The sequence below is a fragment of the Prosopis cineraria genome, unplaced genomic scaffold, assembly GCF_029017545.1.
Source record: "Prosopis cineraria cultivar Desert tree isolate PC_DT_omini unplaced genomic scaffold, ASM2901754v1 PC4, whole genome shotgun sequence".
Taxonomy (NCBI): domain Eukaryota; kingdom Viridiplantae; phylum Streptophyta; class Magnoliopsida; order Fabales; family Fabaceae; genus Prosopis; species Prosopis cineraria.
In genome coordinates, this window is record NW_026555335.1 from 7,215,471 (window position 1) to 7,239,223 (window position 23,753).

General features: G+C 35.7%; 2 protein-coding genes across 5 annotated transcripts in view; both read left to right on the forward strand.

Moving 5' to 3' along the window:
- The window catches only part of LOC129308780 (uncharacterized), a 78,107-nt gene extending 65,225 nt beyond the window's left edge, over positions 1–12,882 (forward strand). The window contains 16 exon segments of the mRNA XM_054950141.1: positions 54–130; positions 538–991; positions 1,145–1,231; positions 4,094–4,249; positions 4,338–4,522; positions 5,632–6,171; positions 6,400–6,577; positions 6,702–6,847; positions 6,933–7,059; positions 7,453–7,674; positions 8,900–9,256; positions 10,384–10,542; positions 10,627–10,914; positions 11,515–11,675; positions 11,821–11,931; positions 12,438–12,882. Coding sequence (XP_054806116.1) covers positions 54–130; positions 538–991; positions 1,145–1,231; positions 4,094–4,249; positions 4,338–4,522; positions 5,632–6,171; positions 6,400–6,577; positions 6,702–6,847; positions 6,933–7,059; positions 7,453–7,674; positions 8,900–9,256; positions 10,384–10,542; positions 10,627–10,914; positions 11,515–11,675; positions 11,821–11,839 — 3,156 coding nt within the window. The 3' untranslated portion in view covers positions 11,840–11,931; positions 12,438–12,882.
- A 2,798-nt stretch (positions 12,883–15,680) lies between these two features.
- Positions 15,681–22,765, forward strand: LOC129309401 (hydroxyproline O-galactosyltransferase GALT3). Of its 4 annotated transcripts, XR_008592912.1 has the most exons (10): positions 15,681–15,803; positions 17,855–18,668; positions 19,127–19,362; positions 19,454–19,732; positions 20,423–20,551; positions 21,335–21,511; positions 21,594–21,701; positions 21,848–21,948; positions 22,040–22,233; positions 22,359–22,499. XR_008592912.1 is itself a non-coding variant. In XM_054950972.1 (8 exons), the coding sequence occupies exons 2-8, from the start codon at positions 17,888–17,890 to the stop codon at positions 22,563–22,565; spliced, it is 1,917 nt and encodes a 638-aa protein (XP_054806947.1). In that variant the 5' UTR covers positions 15,681–15,803; positions 17,855–17,887; the 3' UTR covers positions 22,566–22,765. The 4 variants fall into 4 exon arrangements, 1 of the variants encoding a protein (XP_054806947.1); XR_008592911.1 differs by having other exon boundaries at positions 21,848–22,233; XR_008592910.1 differs by having other exon boundaries at positions 21,594–22,233.
- The last annotated feature ends 988 nt before the right edge of the window (positions 22,766–23,753 follow it).

Here is a 23,753-nt window from a genome sequence, read left to right on the forward strand (position 1 = left end):
CAAGTTTATTGTGTTTGTATCTATTGCTGATTCTCTCTTACTGCTTGATTCAGGACCCTGTGCTTGTGCTGGATCCTTCTTTTACGAATCATGTCACATCATTCTGGATGATTCACCAGCAAAGTGGAAGGTTTGTGAATGAATTTGAAAATGGGGAGGGAGGGAGGGAGGGGAGGGAGGGAGAGAGAAAAGAAATGTTGAATCAAGTTATCTTCAAGTGATTTGTTGCATTTTCGCTGTACTGAATATCTTTCTAAAATAACATATTATCTTCTTTCTTTAGATTGTTCTTGAACAATTCTGAAGAATGAACCCTATGAGCTTATTCACAGAGGAGTGTGATGTGATACCATGCGCAAATGGATAGTTTTTGGTCTGGAGAATGAATTCATGCTGTTTCTTAGTTCAGTTTCTATTGCTGATGCTTATAACCAATTGATTTTATCTAGGCGGAAATTTATATGATGTACTGTAGCTTTGGCTGAAGTATAATCTCTCTTTTAGCATCTATCAACTCCCTAATCATCATATTCACAGGAAATTGCGTGTGAGCATTGAATATGATATGGGTGCGACAAGTGCTGCCCCAAAAACTTTAAGGCTTTTTGTTCCTTATTGGATTGTCAACGAATCATCTCTGGCTTTGGCATATCGTGTGGTGGAAGTGGAACCAGTGGAAAATACAGATGTGGATTCTGTTTTACTCTCTAGAGCAGTCAAGTCTGCCAAAACGGCCTTGAAAAATCCTTTAAGTTCAATGGATAAAAAGCATTCTATTTCAAGGAGAAATCTTCAGGTACTTGAAGCTATTGAAGACAACAGTCCATTTCCTAGCATGCTTTCACCACAAGATTATGCTGTTCGAAGTGGACTTGCAGTCTTCCAATCTCAAAAAGACGCTTGCCTGTCACCCCGGGTGGGTATTGCAGTTGCCATGCAACATTCTGAAGTGTACAGCCCTGGGATTTCTCTCCTTGAGCTGGAAAACAAGGTGACATAAATGGATGTAATATATGATAACCATCTTTATATTGGTGTTTCATATATACTCATTTCTCATTCTTTTTTTTTTTTTTACTATAATTCATTGGAATTTCTCAAGTTCATTTCATAATGATGTTTCTTGAAACATGATTTTTGCTAGGAGCGTATCAATGTCAAGGCTTTCAGTTCAGATGGATCTTACTGCAAGCTTTCTGCATTATTGAACATGACTTCTGATAGAACAAAGGTTGGAGAGTCTGTGCTGTTACTTTGGAACTCTATTTGTTGTAGATTATTGATACGGACTTTCCCAAGCCTTTCCCTAGAAGTTAAGCTTTTAAAATAAATTGGTTCAAGATATATCAAAAACCTAAAAGTGAGCCAAGAGTCCAATCCTTGTTATATTTATGTGGTCAACTGTATTGCATGGCTATTACTGAATTCGCTCCTATGGGATATGCTATTCATTTAGAAATATAACTATGCTCAATCAGGCTTTTTAAAGCCTGCAATTTAAACTGTGTCATTGACTTGTCCAATTTCAAACGAAGTCTTGACAGGATGAAGTTGTGGAGATATTGATAGAGGAAGAAGAGATAATAGAGAGAGAGGAGAGGCAGACGGAAGGTAGAGAGAAAGAGACTGATTCATTTTCATTTTCAAAAACCCCATTGTCCCTATTTATAGAGAATACATCCAAATACCCAAACTACCCTTTTATCCCTAATTCCCTTACTATTCCTAATTCCCATGTATCGATATTATCCCCCTTAAAAGATATCTTTGTCCTCAAGGATTAGTTCAAATATGGAAAATTAAACATATATCTAAAATTAGATTTCTTCTGGAGCCATCCCTTCTTGAGCATCTTCAAATACTTTTGCTTTGTCTTCAAAAATTAGGTAGAAGACCTACAAATCTTGGCAACAATGCGCACTACTTTATTTTTCGCCACACCAATAGCATATCCCTTATACCTACAATTGTCCATTTCGCGCTTTGAAAGTTGTTTTGAGGGCCTAGAAGATGCCATACTAGAGATGCTGATTGAAGGGTTTTGTTTAGGCGTGTCTGATGATGCTCTCGTGGTGGATATAGGCTTAGTAGCCGCGTCAATAGTGGACATAGGCTTAGTAACCGGGTCACTAGTGGACATAGGTTTAGTAATTGGGTTACCTTTATAATCGGGTTGCACTGGGTACGTGTTTGTGAATCACACGAATGGTTGCCATTTGACATTGGGCTAATTTCATTGTGCTGACTAAGGAAGAAGGTTGAAGGCTTAAAACACTGTTGCACATCAGTCCACAAGCCTCTAATGTAGCAATTCACATCTTCCGCCTCTAATAATTCAACTTCCATGAACAACTCATAGAATTTCTCCCCATATTCTTCGACAAAGTCTTGCAACTGTAGGTTCTTTATTGCAATCATGGGGTTCTCATTTTTTATATCCCCAAATTTGGTTTCCATTTTATGGAAGTATTCCTCCCAAGATATCTCATCCAAACACCTCTGTTTAGTGAAGGCTAAGTGCCAACGCAGGGCACATTTCTCCAAGTGGATGCTAAGAAGACAAGACGTCAAAAAATTGGCGACTGCGGTAAGCCCACCCTCAAAAATCCGTGCCATCAAATTTAGGGAACGCAACTCTGCTACCCTTGGTAGGAATAGAGTATGAGTTGGGTGGTGTGGGAAGGACTTGAACTGAGGTGGTGGTGTGAAAATGGGGGAGGGGTGCTGAGGTAGAAGGGGTCGCTAGTCGAGAGGAAGGGGGTGGTGGTGGGACAATTGTTAAGAGCAGAGGGCAAGAGGTTGCAGGTTGAGGGAGAGCAACAGAGGGTGCTTGGAAAGGTGGCTGGGAGGGTTCACCAACTTCAAGTGGAGGGGAACACAATGGTTGGTTTGCTAGCATGGTAAGCTTATTAGAAATCTCCTTCACAAACTGAGATAAGGTAGTTTTAATCACAGATATATTGTTAGTGTGAAGAACCTGTTGAGTACTTTGAAGTAATGCAGACTGCATTTCCAAGCGATGTTCCAAGTCGCCAACACATTCAGTGGAGGACCTTGTCTTTGGCGAAGACATGGCCGGAGGCATGGCGTTGGTAGATGAAGAAGAGATGACACAGAGAGAGAGAGAGAGAAGAGGCTGACTGAAGGTAGAGAGAAAGAGACTAATTCATTTTTCATTTTCAAAAAACCCATTACAACATAAAGCCTCTGTTTATAAAGAATATATTCAAATGCCCAAAATACTGTTTTATCCCCAATTCCCCTTACTATTCCTAATTCCCATGTATCAGATATGGTAAAATTAAATTACAAGTATCTTTTAAGACCTGATTTATGAACACTTTATTTTCCTTTTTATAGTGCTAGGTTTTCTCTAATTTCATCCTTTCTATAAGTCTATTTTTTGTGTCTGTCTCTGGAGAAACGATTGTCAGACATGTTTCCATCTTCTCTTAGTCATGTAATGGTTTCTTTCTTGGATAATTAGAAAAAATCCAGAGGCTCTCCACTCTGAAATTGTTCTAGAAGGAAAATGAAGCAAATGCAGTGTGGCAACACATGGCATTTACTGCATTATGGTGTATCTTGTTAAGAATGTATCTTTATGTTTAGAGATGATGTGGGGAAAAAATGGTTTTCATGTTCTCGATTTGTGGCTCTGCTTACAATTTTATTTAAAGTGCCACTTTCCTAATAGAGATTGGGCTGCTTTGCTTCTTTTGGTGTTTAAAGGACTTATTGTTTTTATTGTGCATTGGAGGATGTTTTATTCTTCCTTTAGTAACTGTCTTCTTCCTTAACAAGACCTTCCTCTGTCATTAGAAAAGAATAATCAAGATGGTTCTTTTTTTTATATATAAATAATCAAGATAGTTCTATCATTTCGTCTTTATTCAGATCTTATGATTCTTGTATTTTGTAGATAGGATTCATATGTTCTCTAATATTAGTAAATTTTTATTTGTATGGCTCTTTTGGTCTAAATTTGATTTTCATAACGATAGCTAAATAGTTTGATCTTTTGTGGAGAAATTTGCCTGTGGAAATGGATTTTCTTTAAAAACTTTTAACTATCAGTTTATTTGATGTCCAGGTTGTTCATTTCCAGCCACACACGCTATTCATTAATAGGGTTGGATGTAGTCTATGCTTGCAGCAATGTGGTTCTCAGGCATCCATATGGATTCATCCTACTAATCCTCCAAAATCCTTTGTGTGGCAATCATCTGCCAAAGTGGAATTGTTGAAGGTATGCATTAATTTTTGTTATTGCTTGCTAGCTTGATAGGTGTATGGCATGTTATACTTACCTAATGAAAGACCATATATTCTTTCAGTTGTGCATGGAGGGATACCAATGGAGTGCGCCATTTAGTGTGGACAATGAAGGTGAAATGCGCATTAACTTGAAAAGCAGTATGGGAGATGGTCTAATGCAATTAAGAGTGCTAGTAAGAAGTGGTGCCAAGAGGTCACGCTCTGAAGTTATATTTCATCCAAATTCATTATCAAGTCCTTACAGGTTCTTGTTCTCCCAGTTCCCTTACAAACTATCACAATGTTCCTTCCAATTTTTTGTTTTGCTATCTTGACATTAGATATGAAAAGAAAGAGGAACATCCCATACTTTTTTAATTGAAGCTCGTGGCATTATTCTTTCTGGAAAAATGCACATGCCTGCATCAAATTTGTTTCATTAGCAATGTGCTCCCCACGGGGAGGAAAAGCTACCATCATTCTGGATTTAACTCATCTGAATGTTTCCCCTTTAACCCTCTAAGAAGAGATGCAATATCGGACTCCTTAATTTGTCACATGATATACTCCCATTCATTTGGAAAATTGACGAAAACCTTGGTGAGTGTCTAATCATGAAAGTCAATAACTACAGAATGTTTAAATCTGACAAGTTTAGTGGAAAAAATATTATTTGATATTGATTCAACAATTTACAAGGTTTTACAGAGCTATATATAACAGTACCACTACATAGAGTAATAAATGATAATTTAACCTCTAACTACCAACTACTACCCACTATAAGTATAATATTTACATTTTTTAACAAAATCCTGAAGGGTGATGGTTGAGGGAGGATGTTTTCTGGTTTGCTAAGTTAAGGGTACTGTTGTTATCAATGACCATTCCTTTCATTTGTCTTGTTGGATAGTCTGTGACTACTGGAGACAAGGTTCCCTGAATCTTGCGGTTTAGTGACCAGATTTCACAGTATCAATTCAACGTTGGTTATTTCCATTCTTGTTTCTTGATTTGATTTCATCTTAAATGTGCATCATTTATTTATATTGCCATGATTTTCTGAAGTTCCAGTGGCTGGCCTGTAGACATGGCCTCTATTTAAATATCATCTGTCATTTGAATGAAATTGGAGAAGAATTCAGACAATTGCTTCTTTTTCCTTCAAGACTTATTTGTTAACTCATACAAATTGAAGTGTTAGACTCACCTTTTAACAATGGAAGAAGTTGATTTTCTGTTTCCCAATTACTTCTTCTAAATGTTACCTTGATGATATTTATTACGTAAACATCTGTCATCTATCTTATTCTTACCATTTATAAATGTTCTCAGACTATACACTTTGTAAGTTAATTTACTTTTGACCCCCAGGATTGAGAATCATTCAATGTTCTTGCCTATTCACTTCCGTCAAGTTGATGGTACCGGTGATTCTTGGCAGCTGCTTCTTCCAAATGCTGCTGCTTCATTTCTATGGGAAGACGTTGGGAGAAGACGTTTGTTGGAACTCTTAGTAGATGGATCTGACCCACTGAAATCACTGAAGTACGATATTGATCAAATTTCTGATCAGCAGCCCATTCATGTAACTGATGAATCGAACAAAGCATTGTGTGTAACTATTGTAAAGGAAGAGAAAATCAATGTTGTCAAGATCAGTGATTGGACGCCAGAAACTGAGCCTACAGGAGTTCTGAGTAGAAAGTCTTCGTCATCAATGTCTCAGATCTATAAAAGTGATTCTCAAAAGCAACAACCATTGCCTGCTGCAGATTGTGAATGCCACATTTTTTTTGAGCTTGCTGAGCTTGGAATATCTGTTATTGATCATACACCTGAGGAAATATTATACCTGTCTATTCAGAATCTTGTTCTGGCTTATTCAACTGGTTTGGGCTCTGGAATCAATAGGTAGGATTTTGCATGTAGGTGACTATTGTAATTGTACATCTTAGAAGTTGATTATGTCTTGTATGGGATATCTGGTGAAAATATTGTTCAAACCCACGCATCAGTTAAAATGACTTAGCCTCTTGTTTTGGAATTTTAGTTTCAAGATCTAAGTATTACTCCTCTTTTTTATGGTTGTACATGGTCATTCACTATTGAAAATACAATTTGTGTTGTTCTGTGTTTCAGGTTTAAACTCAGAATGCGTGGGTTACAGGTGGACAACCAGTTGCCATTAACCCCAATGCCTGTTCTCTTCCGTCCACAAAGAGTAGTGGCAGAAACTGACTATATCCTAAAATTCTCCATGACAATGCAGTCAAATGGATCGCTGGATCTCTGTGTCTATCCATATATTGGTCTTCATGTGAGCAACCTTAACACTCTTAAATTTTACTCTGTAAAAAACATGTCAATTTTTTGCATATGAACGATGAGATTCTGATTTGTTTCATAGCATGCTTATCTTTTGACTGGTTCCTTATAAGCAGAGCCCAGAGAATTCGGCTTCCTTTTTGATAAACATTCATGAACCTATTATTTGGCGCCTTCACGAAATGATAGAGCAGGTGAAGCTCAGTAGGTTGTATGATTCTCAAACAACTGCTGCTTCAGTTGATCCAATCATTCAAATAGGGTAGGCAAGAATTTTATTTTCTTCGGGACTTGTATGGTTGTGTTGATCTCCTTGAAATTTTACATGATAGAAATTGGAATTACAGTGTCCTCAATGTCTCGGAAGTTCGGTTGAAGGTGTCCATGGCTATGTCACCCAGTCAAAGGCCAAGGGGTGTGCTTGGGTTCTGGGCGTCCTTAATGACTGCATTGGGGAACACAGAAAATATGCCTGTAAGCATTTAATTTCTTGCAATAAGTTTTGATGATTTGAAGAATTATCATAAAAAAATTTCTTCTTTCTGAATTGTGGTTTCACTACAAGGAACTCTTTTCTTATTTTCTAAACTTCTCTAAATTGTTAATACCACTAATTGAACATTGTCAAATATTTCCGTGACTAACAGCTTGTTTGGTCAAAATACAATAGGAAAATATCAAAATAAATTCAATATTTTATTTCCCTTATCTGCAATTTAGCATCTGACATATGTGCTTAGAAATGCTGAGGATTCCCAGAAAACCCATCTTGGGATGCTGTGCTTTTTTCTTTTTTAATTCAGTCTTAGTTTTGAGGGAGAGGATAATAAGATAGTGCTAATTCAAACAAATTTATTCCTTAATCAGGTCAGGATTAATCCAAGGTTTCACGAGAATGTGTGCATGAGGCAGAGTTCTATGATTAGCATGGCTATTTCGAATATCCGGAAGGATCTTCTAGGCCAACCACTTCAGCTTCTGTCAGGTGTTGATATATTGGGTAATGCAAGTAGTGCACTTGGACATATGAGTAAAGGTGTGGCTGCCCTATCAATGGACAAGAAGTTTATTCAAAGTCGGCAGAGACAGGTTTGTTTAAAGATTGACCTCGTTACTCTACAGTAATGTTTCCTGGATTTTGTCATTAATATGATAGATATCATTATTCCTAGAACCCTAATCTTTAAATAAAGACATTACACCTTTAAGCTAGCTCCCTTTCTTTTCAAACGCATTTTCAGTGTCAGTGTGGGAAAATCCCATGTGTATGACTGCTGTAACCATTGCAGCTATTGACTAATCCCTATCTTTAGGAATTATCTTGTTGTTCTTCTGACTTTAGGCATTAGTTATTGTAATTTCTAACTTACTAGGTATTACTTTTTTTTTTTCTTTACTTGGTAGTTTCCTAGTATAGCTGCATTTTGCTGTATATACCAGGGCAATACACTTATTTACCAGTAGAATACAATACACTTTTTGTCAGGCGGAAACAGTGCAGGGCTGTTGAACATTTTGATGAACCAGCAATTTTTTTCCATGGTAGTTGCTTTCTAATTATAGTGATCCTGCCTCATAGAACCCCTTTAAGTGGAAATAGACAATGATGGATATTAGAATCTATTTTCAATGCTGGTTGTGTGCGTGTGCATGAGCGTGCGTGTGCGTGTGCGCTTGTATGTGCACTCACTTGTCTGTGTTTGGATTAGTACATTTTGGATTCAAAATCTTTGATTTCATGTATTTCAAATTCATACACACAAGTAAATCTAAATCTATAAATTTAAAGTGCTTAAACAAGAGATTTGGCCCAAATTCAAATTTATATGTATCAAAACATACATACATGTTTTTGGAGGGGCGTGGGGAGCTAATATATCCAATTTGAACCCAGATAATTACATGAATTATGAATAAGATAGAGTCAAATCCCTGTGCTCGAAAGGTGCTTGATGAATGCCCTGTTAAAGAATATTATTAAATAAACTGGTTGACTCAAAAGATTGCCTGCCATATCAAGAAAAGGTCTTAGAATGGTTCTTTTAATTTAAAAATTTAACACTTCACCTCATGTTGAAGGGAGCCGAGTGGGGCTACTCACAACTGCCAAAGTATAAAATTTACTTTAGCCACTAATCGTAGAATTTTTTTTTAGCTTCAGCTGAGGTGTTGTTCATAGAGTTATAGCCTAAATTGGCTCATATGATTTGCTTGCCATAGCCAGTGGTGGCTTCTTTTATTACTGATTTTTTTTTTTTGTTTATTGCATGTTGTACTCTGATAGGATGTTGATACATATATTCCATTTTGACAGGAAACCAAAGGTGTGGAGGACTTCCGTGATGTTATCAGAGAGGGAGGTGGAGCATTCGCTAAAGGTTTATTCAGAGGCGTAACAGGCATATTAACAAAGCCTCTAGAAGGAGCAAAAAGTTCTGGCGTTGAAGGTTTTGTTCAAGGCGTTGGGAAGGGAATTATTGGTGCAGCTGCACAACCAGTGAGTGGAGTTTTGGATCTTCTGTCAAAAACAACTGAAGGTGCCAATGCTATGAGAATGAAAATTGCAGCAGCTATCACATCTGATGAACAGCTTCTCCGGAGAAGACTGCCTCGGGTGATAAGTGGTGATAATTTGCTTCAACTATACGATGAGTACAAAGCTCAAGGACAGGTACCTGTCGCTCTATTTGCAATAGATTGCAGACCTAAAGTGCTTTTATTATGTAGACATGAATTTTCAGTTATTGACGTGCCATGGGTATATGTTGTAACCAAGTCAAGATGTCAATTGAATCCCGACAATCATTTGAATTCAACTTTATGATGGTACTCTTATTCCTGACGAAAGGAGTGTTTTAATTGCGTATATCACTTGCAAAATATATGAACTTTTTTCATTATTGTTAAGTAAACAGGCTGAAAGTTTTGGTTCTGTCAGATTATGTCATTGAGGATCCAGCTGAAGACTAGAACTTCTACAGTTGTTTCGAGAATCCAGTTCTGTCCCTCTTTTGCCTGGTTTACTGGTCATTGCTGATGTTGGTTGAGACTGCAGAACAGAAAATCAACCATTGCATTTGTATCAGCTTTTGAAATTCATATCCATGCACTTTTAATCACGTTGTAAAACTTTATTTTCCCCTCGGAAGTGAAGAGACCCAGTTTTATTGGGCCAAGGCCCATGGAGGTGTATAACTGAAAGAATAAGGAGAGTATGGGAGAAAGGAGGGACTGGTATGAATTCCAACGATGAGTTCCTAGCCCAGCCACCTCAGTGCATGGAACGTGAGGGTGTGTGGTTAGAGAAAGTTGTTGGGTAGTATAGAGAGTAGAATTGAGAAGGCAACAAGAAAATTAGTAGACTTATGTGAGGAATTTTTAGGCTCCAAATGCTGAGGAATATATTTTCTTTCTTCTTTCTATCATGTGCACTGGTTTTTCATCTCTCTTTCCAGGCAATTTTACATTAGTACAAGTGTCAGAAGTGTCCATCACAAGTTTACTAATTTTATAACATTTACCATAATAAGTCGACCATAACTTCCTTACTCGACCACCTGTTACTGGATTCCATAACTTATATCTCAAGCAGCCAGTTAGTGAATTTGCATGCGTTGGATGGTCTTTCTAATTAAACTTGTTTCAGACTCTTTTTTTTTTTTTGGTGCAATTGCATTAATTCAATTATCTTTTGCTTACCTAATTTAATTTCTTCTTCTGGACTCTTGCATTTTTTGCATTCTTTTTAGAGTGATTCATTTTATGGATGATGACAACCGTCATATTTGTGTTTTCAAGGTCATATTGCAGCTTGCAGAATCAGGTTCATTTTTTGGTCAGGTTGATCTTTTCAAAGTTCGTGGGAAGTTTGCATTATCAGATGCCTATGAAGACCACTTTCTGCTTCCGAAAGGGAAAATCCTTATGGTCACTCATAGGAGAGTCATACTTTTGCAAGTAAGTACTCTTAATTGAGAATAACGGATAATGATCCATATTCTCCAGCGTGCACATACTAAGAAATTTTTTTGTCCATATCAGCAACCTTCCAATATTATTGCTCAGAGGAAGTTCAGCCCTGCAAAGGATCCTTGTTCAATATTGTGGGATGTACTCTGGGATGACCTTGGGACAATGAAATTGACAAATGGGAAAAAAGACAGCCCAAAAGCTCCCCCTTCACGGCTCATTTTATATTTGAATTCTAGATCATTGGATTCAAAAGAAAATGTTCGCATTATAAAATGTAATCCTGAATCGAAGCAAGCTTTTGAAGTTTATCTTGCAATCGAACATGCAATGAACACTTATGGCCGAAATGCATCAAAGGTACCGTCTTGTATTTTGCCTTTATATTCATTTGTACAATTTCTAGTTATTACACACACACAAACTGAATTTATTTACAACTCACCGTGTCATGCATCTTTCAGTGAAGCTGGAGATTTCCCTGCTGAATCTCTTCAAAAGCATATTTTGAATCTATTAATTCTAGTTTGGCCCAAAAAAAATAATAATCAATTAATTCTAGTTTCTGCATAGTAAATTCAATTTAAAATACGTAGTCTTTGCTCTGTGCTGCTCCTGTTCTTTTTTCTTTTACTTTTAAATAATTGTTTAATGGTGGATTCTTTGGTTCACAATAAAGAATCAAGTGCATCAGTTCAATCTAACCAGTAACATTTTCTCACAAATCTATGACTTGCTGGCAACGTTATACTGGTGATGGTTTTGTAATGTGCTGGTAATACTTCACTAACGTATTGATCCCTAGCAACTAATGGTGACAATATTGCATTACCAGCGCCATAAGTGGAGAAGATGTTACACATTACTATTTACACCGGTGCACTGTAAAGAACGCCTTGTTAATATATATTCGAGTCTGTGTGGTTGTGGCCCAACTGTGTGATAAATTCCTTTTTGCAGGGAATGCTGAAGAAAATAGTGGCAAAGCCATATTCACCAGGTGCTGACAGCCCCAGTGGTGATTTTGTACCTAAAGAAGGGGTTTACCTCATGTCCCCCCAAATGATGCATGGATCAGTTCCCCTTGCTTCAACTTTTGGAAGCTGTACTAAGCAGTATGAGTGAGTGTACATTGGACATCATCAAATGCCATAATCAAGAATTGCTTCATTTGATCCTTAATTTAGGCCTACTTGCCTTCAAAGGTACTATTGTGCCTTGCTTTTCTCACAATTTCTTACTCCTTCGTATTTCTGTTTATCTTAGGGCCACGGAAACCAGCTAGTAGAAACTTGAACAAATTGTGATTTAACCTGCCGCCATTTTTATTTTTTTTTAGGCGTTTTTGCTATGGCACGCTCCCTAGTGTTTTCTTAGGTAAAATTCTTTAGAGTCTCTGCTCTAAAAATTATGAAATATACGAAGTTGTATACATCTATGTTTTAGTGTTGAAATGGCTCCAAAAAAAGAGGGGGGAGGGGGGAATGTTCTCATGTTGAAGGCTCATTCAATTAATCGCCAGGGACAGGTAGATTACTTTGATAGCATTCTTAGGCATTGGTATTGTATATTTTTTTCTCAACACCTTTGGAGATGCATGACGCGATATTGTGATGTGACGTGTAACTATTATCTATCATTGTTCACACACACATTTCTTAGTCATCAACCATTTGTAAGTGTCTAACGTGTTCATACAATTCTGATATAATGTAAGTAGAAAAATATTTTCTAGAAAGGGAATGAGAAATGCATCTATCTCATTTTCTATCTAAGTACATTTTCTGTTTCTTTTTTCAGAAAATACTTTTCTTTATACAAAACATTGCCTAATAGTATCTTAAATTTCTAGATTCATGTTACTGATTAGTGATTAATCACAGGTCGGGCTGAGCAAACCAGTTTGAACTTGCTAATGGGCATATTTGATGTCCTGAGACATGCCTTCAAGGGGCGGTTTCTTGTTAGGACACCCAACCTCGAGACCTTCCAATTCCATGGGTCCAGTGTCCCCTCATTTTTCCCGCCACTTCGCTTGAGATTTGACTCTCTAAGCATTCTTTTTATGTCCCCTCATTATTCGTGTGTGTGTGTGTGTGTGTATAGTGAGCAAAATCGTTTCACTTTGTATATATACAGTATCATATCACAGCGAGGTATATAATTGTTCTCTATTGATTTTTATTATTGATATTATAAAGAAAGGCGAAGTTATACTCGAGTTCTGTTTCAGGCCAAAAAAAAAAATCTGTATATTGCTATTGTAGTAACGATTTAAACGGTCCCCAGAAGAAGGAAGTTACTATTTTTATTTTATCTTTATTTGTATTTTAAGATGATTGTCATGATAAATCTGATGCACAAGCTGATTTCATCTAATCCACACACTCATGAAATTAGATAATTAGTTCTATGATAATAATAAATGAACGACAATTACATAAATAATTTTTCTACGTTTAGAATAATAGTTAATTAAATTTATTGTTTTCATGGTTGGATATAACGTTTTAGAGCTTGACTTGGTCGAGATAGTAAATGATTGGACGACGAGAGTGGAATCCATGCTTGACTACTCATGCAAAAGTTTTATGATAGTGATAGTGATTAAAAGGAGTCAGACTATTTAATGGGATTGTAGGATGAATCCAACCCCCTCTCTTTATCATTTCTTTCTTCTACTTCACTTCTCAATTCTTAAATCATTTATATTAAATTTAAAAGATCACGATGTAATTATTTTAAAAACTGGTTGAAGAAAATAGTAAAAGAAAGTTAAGGACCTAACGGCCGAGAGATCAAAGATAGTGATTTAGAACTGTACTTGGGTTGTTTGGTTTAAGTCTGTTTTTCATTAGTCAAAAATCAATAAATCAAAAGTTTCTGTGAGAAAAATTGGTTATTATAATAAAATTTATTTTTGGATATACATTTTAAAAGTTAGTTTGATAAATCGAAAGTACTTTTGAATACTCTTTTGCTTTTATTTATAAGGTAGAAAGAATATTTGTTTTGATTTTATTTATAAAGTATTTTCATGATTATTATGTTTGTTTTACCACTATATTCTTTTTAAATGTTAGAAATGTTATTAAATGCTAAATTATTTTATTTTTAAAATATGTATATTTAGATTATGCTCATTCTAACTATCATATTCAATGAGCTTAGTGTTGTCATTTATTATCATTACCTCGGATTGAGTAATTTGCATGCTTGTTGCCTAGTCGTTTCTTAGGCTTTTTTTTGCAAAACAAATCTTAATTCTTTGCCACTCTATCACCATCATGGTAAGCCACTGTTCTATCATAGAAAGTTATCGGGTTAGAAATTTGAATGATACTTTGCCAACAAAGAGATTGCATGATCCATTGAGTCATCAATAATCATCTTAACAATAGGGAGATCTTGTATTAGCTTTTTATCCAATAAATGTGTCCCTTTCACAAGTTTGGTTTGTTGAACATAATGGCTTTGGAATTATTACAATTATCTGAATAGTAGATAGTATTAAACAAACTATAATTGATTTAATTAATCATCTACAATTTCACAGTCTATATTATTTCATGCATATACATGCCTTAATCTTTAATAAAGTATGTATATTTAATAACAATAAAATTAAAAACTTATTGAATTTTTAAATAGAGTTACTCATATTTAAGATTTTTCTTGGATCAAATGAAAATATTGAAAGTGGTTTAAAAATAGAATTGAAAGGAATACATTATTACTAAGAAAGACATTGATTTTTATTATTTGTAACTTTTACTATACAAATATAATATACTATAGATGTTTTAAAAAATATATATGTAATAAAAATTTTAAATAACAAAATTTGATAGGTTAAATAATAAGAATAAAAAAAATGAAGTTTGATATATTGAACAGAAAATTATATAAATAATTCAATATATATTAATACTAAGATTAACATGATTAATTGTTTCGTATATAATGCACAACTTAATCGAATGTGCACACACTATCTAGAAATAGCATAGCCAAATAAAAAAAGGTTAAGGTTCAAATTTTTTTTTGCACTATTTCTCCGAGAGCGTTGAACACTGTGTCTTTTTAAGTGGGATAAAATTTTTTCCTGAATTATTTTTAAGGGAGCAAAAATACCCTTATGTCAAACTGTTGTTGGCTGCAGATATTGAATCTATCATGTGTTTACATTTGACATTTTGACCGTCAAAGTTGGCATTTTATTTGGAGAGAGCTGATTTGTTTATTTTTGGGCCTTGGGTTGCTCCTAAGATGCATGTTGTTGAAAATGATTGTTCATTGTTGAATTTTGTTAACTTTAACTTCTTTTTAGCATTATATATATATAACTTGTTTTTAGCGAGCATTTTACAATAAAATATAGAGTATAAAAGTAGGTGAGCACTAGTGATATAACATAGACAATGAGGAAAGCAAAAATGAATCATTAATGGATATATAAGATTGATAGAAGAAATTTAACTTAAATTCAAATAAGATGGAATTGTCTAATAAAATAATATAAAAAATAAGAATATTAATTTTTTAAATAAAAATTAAAATTATATGTAAAACAAAAATAAAATAAAATAATATTTAATAATTTGGATATTCTAATCAACCCCAATAAGCCTGAAAGCTTGTGAGATTAGAGCTGAGTTTAGTTATATGAATTCGTTTTATATGGTAAGATATTTTAAGTTCAACAAAATCAATCTAAATAAGCATGACTTTAAATTACCCACTCCACATTAAATATTTATAGGAGTTAGAAACATATGGTTTATATTTGGCGATAAAATTTTCTCCCATTTTATTGCTTAAATGTGAGAGAGTATATAATTGAAGTTTGTTTTTTTTTTTCCTAATTATTATTTGACTAAATCTAAGCGTGTCTCTGTAAAACTGAAGGACTTCAAATTTAATAAGAAATTAATTGTAAAGAGATAAATTCAGACAAGGAAGTTCTCTCTCAAATTGTAGAATCTGATGATGATTATTATTATTATTATTATTATTATTATTATTATTATTTTGGTGGCAAACTCCATCAGACAAATAACTGTCTCCCATGTCGTCTGAATTGCCTAGTGTTCCTAATAAGAAAAGTTGGTGACGTGGTTGAAAGGGTTTTTGGCCCAAAAATCAAAAAGCTTAAATTCATTTAAATAAAAGAAATGGTGATGGTGTCACTGTTCTTCAAAGCTTCAACACTCTGAAGCTCCCCGGTGGGAGCATCTCGCAGCTTAGTGGTGAGATTTAGTCGAATATTTGATCTCAGCAGCTTCAAATCTTGGCTCCTTGTCTTGATTTCTGTTTGGCCATATTTGGGTGATGTGGTTTGTATTTATCTATGTGAATTGGTTGCTGCAAATGAATTCATTCCGCACTGGCGAAAAGCGAAGTTTGAACTTACTTTCAAATGTATGGATGACGTTATATTCGGGACCGAGGAAAGAATGTGGACTTTCATGACTAATCATGGCAAAGGACTGGCATCTAAGAAGCACCGATACGGGTACGAGTGTCGGGTACGATACGATACGATACGCGGACACGGCTATTTTTCAAAATTTTAGGATACGGGTACGGCTATATAAATAATTAAATATTAAATATTTGAATGTTTAAAAATACAATTTCAAGATGTCTAATGCCATCATAAAATATAATACAACAAATAGTTAAGTACTTAAATACTATCAAGTGGCAAAAAATAATTATCAACTTAAAATAATTCTAATAAAAATTTTAACATAAAGAGAGTCAATAAAAATTAAAAATAAATCAATGTTTAACTCAATAACATAATCCATCTAAATAAAAAAAATTTAATAATTCAGTATTAAATTTAAAAAACTGATCAGTTGTTCTGCCTCTCTCGGTTCAGCAGTGAAGAATTGAGCAATAAATATTCATTGTCCAGCAATGCAATAATCCCAATAAATATCCATCAGGCAGCAGCACAACATTGAACAATAAAAAAGTGAAAAGCAGAAGAGATAGAGATGAGGTCAAAGACGCTGAGGCAGAGCTCAGATTGAAGCTGAATGAATTATCAAGATTGAAGCTGAAGACTGAAGACTGAAGAATGATGAGGTCGAAGACGTGAGAGTGAGGCAGCGTGCGAAGTGAGAAGTGAAAACGCGTCTGACTCAGAGCGATACAGCGGTCGACACAGGCAATGAGCGACAGAGTGGAAAACACGAGAAGGGGGTCGATTGGAGCTGAAAATCTTAGGGCATCGGGTTTCTGGAGTTGGGACTGAGTAAAAAGAGGTGAAAAATGCAGAGTTTTGCGTCAGCCCGCGTCCGACCCGCGTCAACCCGTCTCGACCCGCATCTGCCCGCGTCCGCCAGAAACTGGGAAAAGGGACGCGCCGTTCCCCCGTCCTGAACGCGTGTCCGTGTCGGATACGTATCCGATACGGACACGCCGGCCATTTTCGCGTATCGGTGCTTCTGAGACTGGCATAGATTCGGTCTATGCCACGTTCATGGTCCCCTCCGTTGATATGGAAGTTGGCGGACCATAATAGATAGGAAATCTGATATCTCCGTGCTTTTGTAGTCCTCGTGTTTCTTTCTTTTCTGATTTTTCTGCTTGGAAATATTGCCAGAATCTATGGCAATCATTATTCTGTCATGCTATATGTATTTGTTTACCACTATAAAGAAGTGAAGAGGAAAACAAAGTTACTCTGGAGTGCTATTTGAATTTTTTCCCCCATTTAGGACTTAGGAAGCAGGATCTCTCGTGAAACTATGGAAGTAAAACTTACTTGCATTTGAATTTTACGACATTAGGTTTGGTAACTCAATTAGAATGGCCGTGAACTGTTCTGATGGATATACTTTTCTAAACTTGTTTGTTAAACTACGTCACTTAAGATTCAGTATCCTGGCAGATAATACTTTTCTTGCTTTCTCTGTGTCTTTACTACTAGGGTACACATGAATCAACATGATAATATTTAATACTCTCTTTTTTTCATTAAGAAAATGTTCTAATACCTTTTGCCATCTGAATATTTTACTCATGTTCTTTGCCTTATTATGATGGTAACGGGGTCCTCTAGGTCAACTGTCCAACAAGTTCTAGAATCTGCTAGACCCTTCCCCTAATTACATTTAGCAAACTGGACTATAAGGAAGATGAAATTACTCACGATGATTTATTCCTGTTCCTGGATCTACAGATTGGTTGACATTACTTAATTTCAATAAAATTAATTTTCGTTCTTTCTTTTTAGATAGGTTTGGAACATGTAGCTAAAGTGCAATAACAATTTCTGTATCTGCAGAAACGGCTACATTTAGTTCAAGGTCTGCTGAAAATGAAAAAGTGGTATGGGGGCTTGTTGATCATTGCTCTGGCCATGATGTTGATTCTCCTGTACAGTCTGTTTGGAATGCAGCCACAGAAGTCAGTAAAACAGTCAGCTTACAGTTTCTTTAATAATCATAACCCAACTGATTCTACTGTAAGAAACAATATTACTATAAGTTCTTCAAATGTAGAAGTAAAAGGAGTACCAAAACCAACAAAAAGGCCACATTATATAGATGTTAAAGGGCTTGATGATCTTTGTAACATGAAAAACTTTTCGGAAGGAGAGTTGAAAGCAATGCTTGTGTGGACTCCCTTGTGTTCCCTGCTGTCAAGGTCAGATGCTTTACCAGAAACAGCTCAAGGAGTTAAAGAGGCTTCTGTAGCATGGAAAGAGTTGTTGTCCACAATGGAGAAGCAGAAAGCCTCTAGGATTAACAAGGTAGATGGCCCTGAAAATCAGAACTGCCCATTTTCTGTAACCGCACTTGGTAAAACTTTGGCAAGCAATGGAATCATTATTGAGCTTCCTTGTGGTCTAGTTGTAGATTCATCTGTTACACTAATTGGCATTCCTATTGGGCAAAATGGAAGCTTCCAGATTGACCTTGTGGGCCAACAAATAGAAAAAGAGCCAAATCCTCCTATAATTTTGCATTACAATGTGAGTCTGCCTGGAGAAAATTTAACTGAGGATCCATTTATAGTTCAAAATACTTGGACTAATGAACATGGGTGGGGAAAAGAGGAAAAGTGTCCAGCTCATGGTTCTGCTAACATACAAGAAGGTACAGTTGCATTTTTATAGTGAAGAGATTTCAATTTATGTGGTGTGACTAATAGTAGACCTTGTATGTATTAAAGTATATTCTGCATACAAAGAACTGATATCAAGGGTTCAAAGTATTGTTAACTAACAATGCATTGGGTAGAGTGATATCAAGGGTACAAAGAACTAATAAACATTTTTAACTCTTAAAGTATCCAATAATAATTTTTAGACACACATTCCCTATATTATGTTTGCTTGAAGTTGCAAACACCTTTGCTTCATAATTGGGCTATAGTTGTAGTAGCACCAACCTGTCTCATAAATAACAGAATAAGTAGCCAAGGTTGGAGCAGCATGATTACATAACACCAGGAAAGCAAATTTTTTACATTTTGTTATTATACTTAATAATCGTGTAAATTCTCAAGAGTTTGACTTGAAAAGAACTCTAAATCATCACTCTACGTGGTGCAGTTGATGGACTTGTGTTCTGCAATGTACAAGTTGCCAGGAGCAGCAATGAAGAGAATCAAAGTGTGGGTAAACCTGCTACTGATAGAACTGCTAACATTTCAGGGGAAAGTGCACATAGAACTGCTAATTTCCCTTTCACTGAGGGAAATCCGTTCACTGCCACATTGTGGGTGGGTTCAGAGGGATTTCATATGACTGTGAATGGAAGGCATGAAACATCTTTTGCATTTAGGGAGGTAAGGTATGGAAAAAGAACTAATTCTAAATTTTTTTAGTTGAAATCATAGAATGGCCACTTCCAACTTTGTATGGTTTTTGTGGATGTAGAAACTTGAGCCTTGGTTAGTTAACAGCGTCAAAGTGGCTGGCAATCTAAGTCTCTTATCTGCACTGGCGAAAGGCTTACCTACTACTGAAGATAATGATATTGTCATTGATCTTGAGAAACTTAAAGCTCCTTCGATCCCTGAAAAAAGGCTTGTTTTGTTAATTGGGGTATTCTCGACAGGAAATAACTTTGAAAGACGAATGGCCCTCAGGAGGTCTTGGATGCAATATGAGGCTGTACGTTCTGGAGAAGTAGCTGTCCGATTTTTCATAGGGCTTGTAAGTGATCAAATGCAGGCTTGGTAAAGTGAATATTTACGCTGAAATATTTCCTGATCTAACTTTGAAATATTCATGTTGATAGAACACAATAATATTATGCAATCCATGCAACCAACCCCACCTAGTGGGATAAAGTTTTTTGTTGCTGTCGTATTTCCTAATTTATCTTTTGTTCTAACTTTGCAATGAAGAGTCTTGTTGAAGCTCAAATCCTTCTTTCTTGGTGGTGTTTACTCCCTGCTGTCATTGAAAGAAATCTATTTGAATTTTGCTTTGTGGTGAAGAGTTTCATATGCTATCATTTATCTATGGTGTTTTCTTTATATCCCTCGTTGAGTTAATTAGGATGGAATAACTCGTGCAATTCGTAACCCCTCCTACTTGTAAGTTTGCTTCTTCACCTGTGAGGTGGGTAGCTAGGAGAGGAGTGCAAATGGTATGTTTTCTTCAAATATATGCTGAAGAATATACATAAAGAGGAAAGAGTGTGTGCAGAGGTTAAGAATTGCATCATTTATTTAGATCCTACTAAGTTTTAGAACAAAAAATCTGCGTAGACTGTGAGCAATATTCTTTCACCCAGCTAGTATGCCAAGGAGCGCTTTCGACCCAGTAATCTTTACTGTCATTGCACCTTTTCTTTGCCCTATTCACTGTAAGTGACATTTATATTTTATTTGATTGCAGCACAAGAACAATATTGTTAATGTTGAGCTGTGGAGAGAAGCTCAAGCTTTTGGAGATATCCAGTTTATGCCTTTTGTTGATTATTATGGTTTGATCACCTTCAAAACTATTGCAATATGCATTTTAGGGGTAAGAGGATAAAAATTTCATGCAATGAAAATAATGATGGTGCTAATTGTTTATAACCTATATTCTAATTGTTCTCAGACTGCTAAGATAGTAAGATACTGAAACATTCTATTCGGAATCCTTAGAAGTATCATAGTTATCATGCATGTCAATGTAAAGGAGTAAAGAAATAGTAAGGGATCACTGCCTGATGGAGAGAGGGGAAAGGAAATAATATTCAAATCTTTTTGTGATTAAAAGTTGTCTGGAATTTCAATTTTTTTTCATTAATATTGTTCATGATTTGATTTGTTTTCATGTTCGCATTTCTTTTCTTTTCCTTTTTGTTTTGTTTTTGGGATCAAAATTTATGCTCACATTCTTGTGAATGTGTTTAGCCTTTGAGGAGAAATCTACTGAGGAGCCAACCTTTCACAAAAAAAAAAAAAAAAAAAAAATTGTTATTCAACTTTAATGAATTGTTGAATGTATGGACTCGATGATTTGGCTTCACAACCGTAGGTTGCCTCCTTTTACCCCTCTTGCCCTATAATTTTTTAAGAAAATCTTAATTATCTTGCATCTAAAAATGGTTTAGATCTTTATCTCAGTACTTGGTTGGTTACCTCTCTATTTAAGATCATAACAACATCACAGGATTTGTATGCAATTTTGTGTGGGTGGGTGTGTGTTGTGGGCGGGTTGTCCTGTAGGACTTGTTTTTCAAGTCTTGTGTATTATATTTCATCTGCTTTACTTTCTGCATACTAATTAATCAATAAGATCTTCTTACTAAATTTGCAGACGAAAATCATACCTGCTAAGTACATTATGAAGACGGATGATGATGCTTTTGTTAGGATTGATGAAGTGATTTCTAACCTTAAAAGAAAGCCATCAGAGGGCCTCTTGTTTGGTCTTATATCTTTCAAATCATCACCTCACAGGGATAAAGATGGTAAATGGTACATCAGCAAGGAGGTATAAATCTCTTTGAAATGCTAAGAGTAAAACTACACAGCTGTTTCCTCCCTCAAATTCAATGTTTTCTCTTTTTTCTTAGGAATGGCCACATGATTCGTACCCTCCATGGGCGCACGGTCCTGGTTACGTTATCTCTCGAGACATAGCAAAATTCATTGTCCATGGCCATGAACAAAGAACTCTGAAGGTGAGAATTTCTTCTTTCAATTCACATTTCACTATTTGTGACAAGTGCAAAACTTCACCTAGTTTCTGAAAAGTATTGTGGATTTTTCCTTCAAAATTGTCTTCTCAAAAAGCCTGTTAACTAATATGGCCTAGCTTAATGTGAAGCTATGCGGCAATAAAGTTACCAACTGTCACTGTAACATGCCGTTATAGAACATATTCCTCAAAGCAGTCACAACACCATAGTCTCTTGGTCGTGTTTAATGGTATGTTTCAATAACATTTAGGCACTTAATGCCCACATGGATCACCTGTCTCTTTAACTTTCTCTCTCTTAATGTGAGAACCATGTCAAAGGCAGAATAGGTGCAAAACTGCTCACTCCCGGATCGGACCTCAGGTTCAAAAATTGTGTTCAAGGTCTTTCTGGGTCAGGCTTTAGATTCAGTCAGCCCTCCCCGGTTCAGTTCATATGCACCCATAAATAGAAGTGCTGGAATAAGATGTTCAAACTTGGGGGAATCAATTTAGACATGATGTATCTTTCGATGGTCAGAACATCAATTCAATCTTCATTATTTTTTCTGCATTAAAGGGGGAAAAAAAAAAGTAGATATTCGAGCTTACTGTCGTAAGGCTTTCGCATCTTCACCTGTCCATATTTTTCAATACTCAGCTCTTCAAACTGGAAGATGTTGCCATGGGGATATGGATTGAAGAGTTCAAGAAGAGTGGTAGAGAAGTCCATTACGAAAGTGACGAAAGATTTCACAATGTTGGATGTGAATCAGATTATATACTTGCCCATTATCAAAATCCTAGGATGGTGCTATGCCTTTGGGAGAAGCTGCAGAAAGAACACCAACCAGCATGCTGCGAGTAACATTCCCGCGTTTTTGTTCTTTGTTCCGAGGTTTGAGGTTAATATCTCAATCTTTAGGATATATTTTAGGTTAATATCAGATGTCAACTTATACATATTATTCTTTGATTTCTTTGTTCATCCCGGCTGTTTCACTAAAAATAATTCTGTTGAATTTGATTTGATTGTCATGAAATGTCAATCTATTTGCATCGACTAAATCGTGGGCTATTTAGAGGCTTTTGGTTCAGTTGGTTGAACAAGTTGAACCAGCATCCTGAGACCACCGTTGGTAATAAAGATCCTACACAACAGGGGTTTTCAGATTAGTCTAGGTAAGTGGTAATAATATCTCCAAGTTTCCCATGAAGCTAGGCATGGAATATTGGAATTAAAAAAAAAAATCATGGGCTTATGTTTTGCACAGTTGCACTGTTCTTTTCTTTGTGAGGATTCTATGAGTGGATAATTATTTTTTCAAGGTAAACTTTTGAATATGGTGGATTGATGAAGAGCTTTCAAATTTTTGTTGGGACTGTTAATATGTAAACTTTTTCAAAAGCTCCCTTTTTGGCTAAAACGGGTAAGGTTACCCTTTGGATGACACGTGAGAGGCTCCACCTTTTGAAAGAGGGAAAATGGGAAAGGACTTATGGCCACTTCTTTTATTTATTTATTTATTTATTTATTTATTTTAATGTGAATTGAAGGGCATCCATGGCTGCTCTGTATGGAACTATTTTAATCGCATGTGATACGTAGCTTCCTTAGCATAAAGTCACCCTTATGGCTATGGCAATCATGTTAGGCATTGAGACAAATCGACTTGTCTTCCCTTTTGCCTTTCGTTCTCTTGTTTGAACGAATAAAAGCGATTACTAAGTGGACAAATGCTGGCCAAATAAATGAGTGGAGATAAATCTTGGTGCGTAGTAAAATGATAATATTTGCTTTGATGGCCTGAAGAACAATAATGAGATTTCTCTAAAGTTTATATACATATATATGAGACTTAAATGTTTGATTTTTTTTAAAAAAAAATACAAGACCATAAAAAACCTGTATAAAAGATGAAAAGATAACTTTACTTACGGCGGTGAGGCACATAACTAGTGGCTGTCTTTTTCGGTCTTTCAGATTCAGACGATGGCCACTAACAATAAACTTAGTTAGATCAACGTTATTGGGCCACGTATTAACGTAATCGGA